The 12,277-nt window shown below is 41.3% G+C and overlaps 1 protein-coding gene across 11 annotated transcripts in view; it reads left to right on the forward strand.

The window, feature by feature from the left end:
- LOC122868597 (meiosis inhibitor protein 1) overlaps positions 1-12,277 on the forward strand; it is a 59,167-nt gene that overhangs the window by 39,244 nt on the left and 7,646 nt on the right. For 9 of the 11 annotated variants that reach the window (XM_044180699.1, XM_044180701.1, XM_044180700.1 and 6 more), the window contains 7 exons: positions 999-1,115; positions 1,906-2,016; positions 3,550-3,719; positions 4,026-4,110; positions 5,500-5,684; positions 11,288-11,369; positions 11,817-11,923. In XM_044180699.1, coding sequence (XP_044036634.1) covers positions 999-1,115; positions 1,906-2,016; positions 3,550-3,719; positions 4,026-4,110; positions 5,500-5,684; positions 11,288-11,369; positions 11,817-11,923 — 857 coding nt within the window. The remainder of the gene's footprint in view (positions 1-998; positions 1,116-1,905; positions 2,017-3,549; positions 3,720-4,025; positions 4,111-5,499; positions 5,685-11,287; positions 11,370-11,816; positions 11,924-12,277) is intronic. The other 2 variants (XR_006376151.1, XM_044180706.1) reach the window with 2 other exon arrangements.

Here is a 12,277-nt window from a genome sequence, read left to right on the forward strand (position 1 = left end):
TAATGTGCTTTTGGTGAAGGTGTCTGCCAGATGGTGTTATTATGTCTGTATACTTGACCAGGTTAATGAGCACAGCTGAAGGGCACAACACCAGTGTGCCAGCTGGGGATTCAGAAACTGTTGCTGTGGTTAGCCTCTGCCTGCTTTCTGCTCATCCCAGGCCCTGTGGGGATTACAGGCCGTTATCTGTGCACGTGTTCCAGTTCAGCCCACTGTAATTTGCATTAATATATACTTTATATTAGCCTCTAATGTGGCTGCATCCTAAGGGGAGACATTTTAATGTTATCCACTACCGGCGTAAAAGAAGTATGTAGATGACTGCTCTGCCTGACCTTCTTCCAGTCTCTTTCCTGTTAGAGTACTCCAGCTCTTTGTCTCCTTTTACCTCATCTCCTTCTTCATGCTCCCTCTGTCCTTTCTCTCTATCTGTTTCGTTCACTGTTAATGCTTTCGGGTTTCAGACACAGGATATTGTTATTTATTATAATAACAATATTATATTATTATATGAGTGTGCGTGGTCATTTTTAATGTTTCTGAGTATGATGCGCTTACTTCTTCTTGCCTCTTCTTGATGAAAACAGTGTGGTCCAGCCACCCCTTGTTGGTTAACCATAACTTCATAAGTTCTATTTGATCAGTGTCAGTTTGAACAATGTCCTCTATTTTGGCTTTGCTGAAAACTACACTGGGAACATCAGGTTTCAGACTAAGTAATGAGGCGAGGATAAAGGCTAATTTGGTCTCTTACTGCACCACTCCCTCATCTTTCTCTCTCTCACACACACAAACACACAGTTGTCTCACTGTTGTTATCTTCTCTATCCCTCACAGCACTTTCACTCTGTTCATATTTATTTATGTGTGTGTGTGTGTGTGTGTGTGTGTGTGTGTGTGTGTGTGTATACACACACACACATATCTGTCTGTGTGTCTCTTTTGTTTCTCATATTCCTGTTTACACTTGTACTTTGTTTCTTTCTCCCTTTGTTTAGCAATGAACTCACTCCCTCTGGTGCTGAAGCTGCTTTGTGTGACGCAAGCCAGTGACCCACCTTCATCTTCCTCCTACAGTAAGATGGACGGAGTGCACTTCAAGCTGCTCTACCACGGTGAGGTGAAAAGGAGCTGTTGGCAGGTCGTACTGAGCGTAACCCCCCTCCCTACAGCCCTCATCTTTTAGCGTACACAAACACACACAGTTCCTATACATTGTTTACATTCTTTGTTTGCACACAAACATTGTCTCATTGTCTCTCTCACACACAGACAGTCAGAAATGCTGTAACAATACAGACACACAACACAAATTCAGTTCTTTGCAGACACGCATACAGACTGCTTAAACACTCTTCAGTAGGTTCCTCACTCACACAGGCACTACATTATAGACACATAATCATCTAGTGACAGCACTAAGACATATCTCTCTATTCAACACATGATCTGTTGTGATTTAATATCATCATCAACAAACCTACTCAGAGGAGTGCTCGCTGCTGATCTGCAGATGAAAATTCTGTTCAGAAATTTACTAGACATGTCTGGCAAATTAACTCAGATTTGCTTTTCTTTTTGCCTTGATGTCAACACACCTCATCCCTCTGTGACTTACCACTTAGTTTTTGTCTTTTTACTGCATTCTGTGTTGGTACTTATATTTTCCAGCCCCTCATCTTTGACATTTTCTCTGGCAGATCAGATTAATTCAGTGTTTACTGACCGGAGGGAGACATGACGTGACAGGCAGTAAATGGCCAAGCTCATCGTGTTACATTTTATCTGTCCGTCACAACGTGTCTCAATGTCTCTCGAATGAAATGTTTCTCGAAATGTTTTCTGCAGATAAAATTTTAGATAAGTGAGCCATCAGACTTGAATGTGTATGTGTGTGTGTGTCAGTGAGTAATATAGTAGGGAGGTTGAAGCCTACCAACACAGGGAGCCTGCTACCTGCCCTCAGCTACCTGTACTGCTGCCTGAGTCTGTCCCCTGCACACTGCACTGACAGAGGTTAGACACACTTTCTTCTTGTCTCCTATATTCTCCATCTCCACATGTGTGTTTTACTCTCTCCCTCTCCTGACATTACATCTTTCACACACCCTCTTCACCCTCTGCCTCAGTATGTTGCCATCTCTCTCTCTGCTCTGCCCTGTTTTGATAGCGGTGGGAGGCTGACCTTGACAAGCATGTAGCATTGAGACACAGGAAATAATAAGCATACAAGCTGACACCTGCTGTACATCTTTACATAATGGTACACAGTGTGGCTAAGTCCTGCACATTGTCTTACACACTTGTATGCTGTCAAGTCTGAGACCTTCTCACACATTTGCACAAAAGCATGACAAGCGCTCTGTGTTGTGTTTTGATGTTGCTAAACGTAAATATCTGTGACAAAACTACACATGCAAACACTAACTTGCTCACACCCACAGTAATTTGGTCAGTAGACTAAGTTCAGAGATCTCACACACACACACAGAGAAAGACACAAAGTTTATTTTCCTTTTTGCAGATAATAGAAAAATAAGAAGAAAGGGGAATCTAACAGATGGGGTCTCCTAAAGGTTTTATTAGACAACTCTGTTCAAGGGAAAACAAAAAATAACTCCTGAATCCTACAAAGCTAATGAAAAATTAGAATCAATGAGCCAAAATATTGAAGAAATAACCTCACTATGGAACTTAGCAATTATGATATATGATGGAATAATTTTCAGTGAGCTGCCATCAACAGGAGAGAACCAGACATGTTACACTACATTATTTGGCATGACATATTTATTGGCATTGATTTTATTACAAGCTAAATGATTTACCTGAACAAGAAAAAACACTCAGCAGAGGTCAGCAATGAGCTGGTTTGTAGTTAATAAGGTGAGGCTAGTGGCAAGAGAGCAGGGATACCATTGGGAAGCAAAGCTAATTATGCCCATAGCATTGCTTTGCTGCTTCTGCTGCAGCCTACCTACCTTTGCCATCTGCTTCTTCATCACTAGTGGTGAGTTTACTAATGCAAGTTACTTCAGCCTCAGGCTAGATGGTTTTTCAACTGGTGGTGAGGAGGACAGGAATAGTAACACATTCCTCTATCTCAAGAAAACTAGGATATTACAACTTTAAATAATATGTAATTATAGTTTCTAGTACTTACAATGGACCTGGTTGGCTACCTGTGTACTGTATATAACCCCAATGTTATGCAAATTATTTCCCCTTGTATTCTGTTCATTTTTGCTGATGCCATTTTCCACATTGTATATTAAGTCAAATTAAAAGATATGTGCACCATACATTTGGTCAAGGCCTGTGTGTGTGCCTGAATTTGTGTTAAGTTTAACAGGTTCATCAATTTGTAATGTTCCAAAGTCCTCACAGGTGCCACAGAAAAGTAAAAGTTTGTGTGTATTTGCATAATTATGGGTGGGTGCCTGCTGCACGTCACCTTGCAATCATCCAAACAACTGTTATTCATACACACACACTGACATACAAGCGCAGATCCCATCAAAGTGTGATATAGTGCATTCTCCTCCCCAGCTGTCTCCATGCTGCTCTCCAACAGTGGGCTGATGGACCTGCTGCAGACAGTCCTCTCCTCCTCTGCTCCATCCCTCTCTCCATCAGCCTGTCCTCCGTCAGCCCTGCTGTGCTGCAGCCATCTACTCTTGTCCTCCCTCATTACCTTGCAGCGTGTTCACTCTGCTCAGGTACACACTCAGTTTTGCTCTTATCACAACTTCAGGATAGAACTTAACACAGTCAAGGGCAAAACACAGAACACACAGTAAAATAGAACATAGATTCAGATGTGGGCGCAGAATACAAAACACGAATTGGATCCGTTCGATAAATATCACAGTAAGGCTGTGGCATAAAACAATGCACTTTCTTCTCTGTTTACACAGCAGGGATAATACATTCCTACAAGCAATGAGATACTTGGTTCTGATTTTGTTATTCTTCTGATTCTCTTCTCCCTTGTTCTTTCTCTCTTTCTTTCTCCATTATTTAAGGTCCATAAGAGCATCTGTTGGAGTCTGGACACAGCTGTACAGCGACTCCTTGTTCAGAAAAGAAACACAGACAATCTCTTGCTGGGTAAGAAACTCAGAATTTTATTTATAATTATTTTTTAAAGACTTTTGGCCTTTCAGACAGCAGATGCCAAAACAAGTCATCAGCAATGCAAGTGCTATTCTTAAAGCAAGTGATCTAAAGTGATTTTGTATGTATGTATTTGTGCACAGCTCATGTGTTCTCTTTTTCCCATTTTGTTTCTATCCTCACAGTTTTGTGCATTCTCTTAATCTCTTCTCAGCTTCATCCTTTCTGTGATGTTGTGCTACTCCATTTTACACTATCCAGTGCAATTACAGACACACTGGAGGGTGTGTAAAACCAAGATACCTCAATAAAAGTCAGTAGACTTTGGTTCAGATTTGGAGAGTGTCAGGCATCCCTGATTATTGCAACAGCTGTCCATATACTGTGTAAACCTAAGGATCGACTAATGAGGTTCACCTCCGTTTGGTTTACATGTGCTCCTGCACAGGTAAAAAGTGACGGTTTGTCAATGTTTTATCCTCAACAAAGGTGTAACCAAACCCCGGGCATGCATTTCCATCACTTTAATTACATTAAGTGGCCCACATCCCGCTGCACCACTCAGAGACAGATCAACCCTGCTGCTCCCATGTCTCTGTCTGTCAGATGGATAAGTGGCCTGTCAGGGATGCTGTGATGTATTGGCTCCCTCCCTCTGCCCGCCTATCTCTTTTTCTTTCGCTCTCTCTCTTCACTCCTTTACTCACTCAGCCTCCTCTCTGTCTTTCTGACTTTAATCTCCCTTATGCTTCCCATTCTACCCTTCTTTTTCCATCCAACCATCCCTCCCTCTCTCTCTATCTCTGTGCTATGTCTCTCCTCCCTCTCTTCTGCTGCCACTAATTGAGTCCTCCCTTCCTCAGTGTACATGGCATAAGTGCAATTCAAGTGTCTGGCAGCTATCAGTTTGGATCCCACTGTGTCTTAGCAATCATTTTTCTCTTTCTTTATCTCCATCACTACTTTGGTCCCTCCATCTTGCTGACCTTCCTTCAACCCTGTCTCTCACACACTATCTACACTTGGCACTGACATTTTCTTTCCCTCCCTTTCTGTCACACATCAATTCAAAAATGTCCCTCAATTCCGTTCAACTGTTACTCTGCCTCTCCTCTGTGCTTCTATTCCCTGTGCTACCTGCTTTAACTATTTACCATTTATATTTCAAACTTTCGCTTTCCACTCTGTATGCTCACTCGTTCACTTTTGTTCTACCATGCACCTGTTTCTCCTGTGGCCTTGCCCTTCACATTTGTTTGCTTTCTCCTCTACCTCCTGGTCTCCTGTATGTTTAGGCATTCCATCTCTTCCTAATTCCCTTTGGTTTTCCAGCCACTTACCAGTCCTCCTTTCTTCCATCTCTCTCTCACTTTCTCTTTGCAGTCAGCTACCTCAGGTTGCTGCAGGCTCTACTTGATGTTGACCTGGCATCAGCATTGGTGTGTGCGAGCACTGGTCCTGGCTTGGTCGGGCCAAGACCCCTGGGGATCGAAGACGGTGCTTTGTACCCGCTTGGCTCCAGAGGGGCCCAGTGCCTCTCAACTGCTCTCAGTGGACTTCTTTTGCAGGTCTTACTACTTGGGGGGATTGATATATGTGTCTTTGTGTCTGTGTGTGTGTGTGTGTGTGTGTGTGTGTGTGTGTGTGTGTGTGAGAAGGTACGTGTAGGTATTAAAGGGAACTGAGAAGGAGGGCAAAATAAATTATTGGAGAGACAGAAGAGATGTTCCTGGTTGTGACTGACCATCAAAGGGGACATATTATGCTTTTTGTGATTTCCATATGTAAAAAAGGTCCCTCATTTGGAACGTTAGGGGATGCATCACTCGTCAGCTACAAGCAGTTCTGTCGAATAATGCATTCACCCTTAACACTCAGTTGGGACACTTTAAATCAAACTGTGATAGGAATCAAATGGTGTTATCAGCACATACTTTATTTGAACGACTTTGACTTGACAGAGTGAATTTAACACCCGATATAAATTTTTCTGTATTTAAAAATCTCATTTTAGAATAACACTTTAGTATAACTGTCTGAAATGCTATGCTTAAAAACACATTGATAAAAAACACCAAAGACTTCGCCTAATATTGAGAGATTAATGAAGGAAACCTTCAGACCAATCGTATCAAGGAAATGCTACTATTGAGTCTAATCAAACACTGATGACTCTAAACGTTCATAACCTATAGACTTCAGATCATTTATCACCATCGATGAACCTTGTGGGCTTGTGGGAGCTGACCAATTAGAGCAGAATGACTTTTTGGGAAGGGAGCCTCAAAGGCCTTGTTCAGACTGCCAGCCTAAATCTGTTTTTTGGCATATCCAGATTGTATCCAGATTGATTTGAGATAGTCTGTACAGCAAAAAACAATTTTTACAAATTGGATCCAAGCTGCATTTGTAGGTGGTTTAAAATGCGATTACAATCGGATTTCTTCAGATGCGTCTCAGTTTGGACGCTCAAATCACTGGTCACTGGTCACTCGCAATGCAACATACATGACAGCGTCAAATCAACTGAGCATAATCCATGTTGCTACTAGCAGAGTGGTATGGAGGACAACACAGACAACAGCAGTCCGTGGACAGACACTGAAATAAATTGTCTGCTGGCACTTCGGGGGGAGGTTTTTGTACAGGCGAAGCTGGAAGGATCTCCATTTCTCATGCTTCCACGTTGGAAAGCCAGCATACGTAGTTACTGACACCTACGTCATTACCACAGCAACCCATGCAGATAGATTTGGTGATGTCTGGACACAAATTCGATCAGATAACCTGCAAATAAAAGTGCAGACAGTCTGTCTTAAAGATCTGATTTGAGAAACAAATCTGATTTGCCTGCAGTCTGAACAAAGCCAAAGAGACAGGAGCTAAAACTCACTGCTTCAGACAGAGGGTGAAAAGAGGGGCTGCAGCAATGGACCATATGAGAAAATTTATGTGTTAATTATGTGTTAATAACAATAAAGCATGTAAACATTTTCTATTAGACCCCGGACATAAAAATATGAACCTGAAAATGAATATAATATGTAGGCTACCGTTCAAGCTAACAGTTATACAGTCATATTTTAAATATTGGTACAGATAGCTCAGTTGTTTTTGCTGTTGAATCATGTTATGCGCAATATGCATTTTACATCAAACGATGAATTTGAGTCTACTCCAGGGACTGCCATTGCAACATTTTTCACAGTTCTTGTTTGTGGAAGGCAAAAATAACAGGGAACACCTGCAGTAAATTCTGTGTTGTAATGAAAGGTGGAGTGCTACAAAATGTGCTGTTTTTCAACACGTGATGGATGGAAAGTTAGCTGTTCTAGTGTTTAAGGAAGACTCCAGCTGTGAGCAATTTTTGTTTGCATCTCAAGTCATTTGCTTAAATTCCATAAAACCTTTTGTCAGTTTCAGGCATTAACGTAAACATTTCATAGTAAAGCAAATACATAAAACTAAAAGAAAATGCATACTTATTCTAGTGAGGTGCTATCCTCAAGCAGAGATACATAACCATGTGCTCACACAGCAGTGGGCCTAAATGCTGATATAATGATGCCTGCTTGCTTTACTTTCGCTCCACCTTTTATTCTGCAGCAGAGATAACATAAAGGTATAATCTTAAAAATCTTTACAGCATGACATTGAAGCTGCCTTTCACAAAGAAGGTTGTGTAGAAAATGAGATTTCAATTGATTTAGCAGTTAGCATAATGGAATGGCACACATTTCCAGCACAATCTCAGGTGTCTACAAAATGTTATTACATGTAGCTGGTGTATTGCCTTTGGTTTCTTTAGTTACAGAACAGGCAGACTGGTGTCCCACCAGCATTCATTAACAGTAAATAGGTGAAGCACTACTTCTCCTTTGTGGCAGCCAGCTCAGTACCAACATGGTCCAAAATATAAGTAATCCAGTGCACAACATAAGGCAGTAGATAAACCCTGTATAAAGAATTAGAGAGATTATAAAGAATCTTGTATACCAACGTCTGCTGTGCACTGAACTACTACATATGTTGATACTTACACTTACACAGGCCTTTGTTTTTACAGTTGTTTCAGCCTTGTAATTACTGGTGATCAAAGCAGGGCTCCAGCATCACAATACACAAAGGCACTATACATAAATACGAAGCACTAAAATGCTTTATCACACAATCAAGTAGGGCTGGGACGATTCATCGACGTCATCGATTACGGAAATACGTCGATTTGCATATCGTGCATTGACACGTCGCAATGAAGTGTGGTTGCACCCAGTCAAAGCATAGATATCCCCAGAGGACAAGCTGCAGCATTAAAACCTTGCCTACAATCTCCCCTCACTCTACCCCTCCCGTGCGGTCTACTGACAGTTGCACATGCTCTGCTGAGAAACACACACAGAGGGAGTCTCCTGTTTATGTAGGCCTACATATGCCATTGTTTTGTTAAAGCTTGTAAGTGCACCTGTTGGTGCAGATATTATTCAGTGAAATAATCGTTAGATTAATCGATAAAAAAATAATCGTTAGGTGCAGCCCTACAATCAATTCTAGTCTATTGGCTACTACCTTTACTGCCATCAGTTAATGGCCAAATCTGAACAGACACACAACAAAGTGTGCAATTTTTCTGTAGACTGAAGCTAAGATATTGTGAATCAATTAATCACAAGGTTTGCAGGAGTAGCTCCAATACGAGTGGTGGAAATGCATTTTGACTGTGTCCATAAAATGGCAGTAAGTATACATCTTGAATACAGCCCACTTAAAGTGTCATTGTCCATTAAAGGTCCAGTATGCAACATTTAGGAGGAGCTATTGGCAGAAATGGAATATAATATTTATAAGGATGTTTTCATTAGTGTATAAATTAGTGTGAAAATAAGAATCACTGTGTTTCCATTACCTTGAATCGGTCATTTTTATCTACATAAGGAGCAGGTCCCCTTCCACGGAGGCAGCCATGTTGCACCACCATGTTTCTACAATAGCCCAGAACGGACAAACCAAACATTAGCTCTAGATAGGGCTGTTTGGATTTTTCATGAGTTTTTCGGCCACTGTAGTTTTTCCTATACGCTTGGAAAGGGAGGGTGAAGCGAGCGGTATTCAAATGGTTGCAATTGGCAGTTTCACCGCTAGATGCCACCAAATCCTACACACTTGACCTTTGAATAGACATGAGTTCAAATTACTGTTGAGACCCTGACATACATATACAGTAGCACATAATGAGAAAACTGTGATACAAGACACGCTGATGAAGAATGAACAATAGAACTTTGTTTATTTAAGACCCTAAAAAATGCCAAAAAGTTTGTACTGAAACGTGAAAATGTTGAAACTCTAGTTGAGTGAATGTGTGCAGTGAGACTGCAAGCAGTGCAGAAAATATCAAACATGTTTGCACACGTAAAAGAGTCACACACATTTTGTCAGTGACAATCGCTTTGTCCTTGTGAAAGATATCTTCTTTCAAGATTAAGTATTCCTACACACATTGATTGTGTGAACTGTCAGTTGTATTTGTGTAGTGTTTTATTCTACTGGTGATGGTCGTTTTGACTCTGATGAGGATAAGCAGTTTGAAAAAGGTTGATGTGAATACTGTTGTAAATTTAGAGCATCCATTCACAGTATATAATTTTATAGTTTAGATTAACAGGGAATTCTTGAATCAACAGATACTCAGAGGTCATCCAGATACACATGGGCTATATAAATGAGTTGTTTTGCTGCAGTATTGCAGTGGCAGGTCATTAAAACTTTATAGCCAACACACACAAATATGTTAAAACCGATGTCCTTAACTATCAGCATGCTGTCGCCCTTGCCAGCGGTGAGAGGTAATCAAAATGTTGTTTGAACTAAAGAAAAGGTGTCAGAGTTGTCTAGGGAGGTTGTGTGGAAGGCTGCAATGTATTTGATTGGGTAAATCAAATAACCTGGAAAAAGCTCCAGCTAATGAAGTGTAATACCACTGGGCTCATTTTGATGCTCATTTGCATGCAAAATGCTACCAAGCCCAGCTCCTCCAGTACACTGACCAATACTACACCATTTGGTTATAATAATGATATAATGAATTAGAAACATTACAGATACCAGCTTTAAAGTTAATTAGTAATGCTTCAATTATGAGAAGTAAGCAAAAACATTAACATGTATATTTGCAAAAGACAATCTAAAGATAATGTGGATGAAATATGCAAACTATGGGATAATTGGGTATCATGCCTGTATTTTTTTGTTTTTGTTTTTTATCCAGTGCCCATGCTGCACCATGCCAGCCTCTGGTTCCACACCAGTGGCATTTATTCTCTGTGTAAAAGACTGTAGTGCTGAACTGAGCTTCAGCTCTATGGTTCAGTGCTCTGTCTGCTGTTCAGCAGCTGATATGAGTAACAGTTCTCTACTTCCCCCCTCTCTCCTCTGTTTTGCTCTCTTTTCCGCTTGATGTTCTAGTTTGGTGGCAGTATGAGACACTGCTCCAGAGTTCCTCTCCTCTCCTTGCTTGCCTCTCCTTGCTTCCTTTACACTCACCCCTCCACTTTCTTGACTCTGCTCTCCTCTTTCTCTTTCCTCTTTCTCCTCACTTTCTGTCCCTCACTGTTCTTTGCTCTAATTTTAACCTCTCCTTTCGTCTCGTCTCCTCATCTACCCTCTTCTCATCGTTCCTTTCTTTTACCCCTACCCACCTCACCTCCCTCGCTCTCTCATCCCCTCCCGCTCATCCTCATGACTCCTTTCTTCTCCCATCTCCTCCTCTCCGCCTCTGGATTAGGGTATAACTCTCTGCCATCGTCTATATACCCGCCTGGCCTACTTCATTATTTTTGGACACCATAGTGCTCCCTGCCAGCACCGCCGCTGTGGGAGAGACATGCATTATTAAAACCTCACTAAGTTGCTCACTATGGTGTTCCCTTGTTCGCCCTTTTGTTTCTGGCTGCATCTCTGTCCATTGGTGAGCATGTGTCTGTGGGTGTGTGTGTGTGTATGTGTGTGTGTTGTCCATGTCTTTTTCCTGTGCATCTGTTGCTGTGTTTGTGTCCATTTCTGCCAAGTCAGATATGATATTTTAGAGCTGGAAGAGGTTCTTTTCATCTTCCCTTTTTATTGTATACTCAACCTCCCTCTCATGTTTCACCCTACCATGTCTCTTTCCCCTCAGAAGCACGAGCTGTTGCTGAGAGCCTCAGTCAACTGTCTAAGCTCCCTGCTGGGCTTCCTTCAGAGGAAAAGTCCCTCTACAGGTACCAGACAGAGAGACAGTTTGAGGATGAATGAGTGCAGGTTATCTGTACATGTGCACATGTGACCACAGAGGGACAAAACATTTACAAATGTGAGAGAGAGATGAAGGAGATGTGTACGTGTGTAGGAAATGTATGTGTTTGAGAGATTAAAAAATAATCAGTATGCTCAGCGCCTGTGGAGTGTGTAAGTGCATGTGTGTGAGAGGGAGAAAGAGAGTAAGTATGTGTCTCATTATTCTTTCTTATATTATCTCTGTCTTCAACACTGTAGCATACGTGTTTGTTTTGTTTTTTACATGCCTGCTGTATGTCTTGATGTTGTGGCTTTTTGCAAGTTTTCCGACATTACCCATTTACAGTAATTGCACCAGGAGGAATAGAGCAAAATTAAAATTAATCATTTTTCTCCCCCCTGGGTTTGTTTTCTGTTTGTCTGTGTGTTAGCAAAGTACGTGGTGTGTCAGCCATGGAGTCGATTCCTCCTCTACTGCCTGCTCAGCTCAGGAGAGAGCTGCCGTCTGCACCCTGCCATTCTCAGACTCATCACACTTGTGAGAGGTTTCACACATACACACACACACACACACACCATCAAATCAAGTATAATTTCTTGGGTATGGTTATGAGCAGTAATAAATATTTGATATTAAAATTATCAAAAGTAAATGAAGGCAATAAAAACATAGAAGTGATAGAAGTATTTGGATCACATGAGTAATGAGAGTGAATACAGTACAGTGTTATGTAAGCTGACACAGTACAACACATGGAAATTAAAGAAACATTTCCATATTTTGTGTTGTGAACTAAGGCTTGAAATACTTCCTTTTCACGTATTCAATGAAATCGGGTGGAACCACTGGTCAGCTGTAACCCATTGAGCTGCCCCGTCACACCACTTAAGG

The sequence above is a fragment of the Siniperca chuatsi genome, linkage group LG21 (genome assembly GCF_020085105.1).
Source record: "Siniperca chuatsi isolate FFG_IHB_CAS linkage group LG21, ASM2008510v1, whole genome shotgun sequence".
NCBI lineage: Eukaryota > Metazoa > Chordata > Actinopteri > Centrarchiformes > Sinipercidae > Siniperca > Siniperca chuatsi.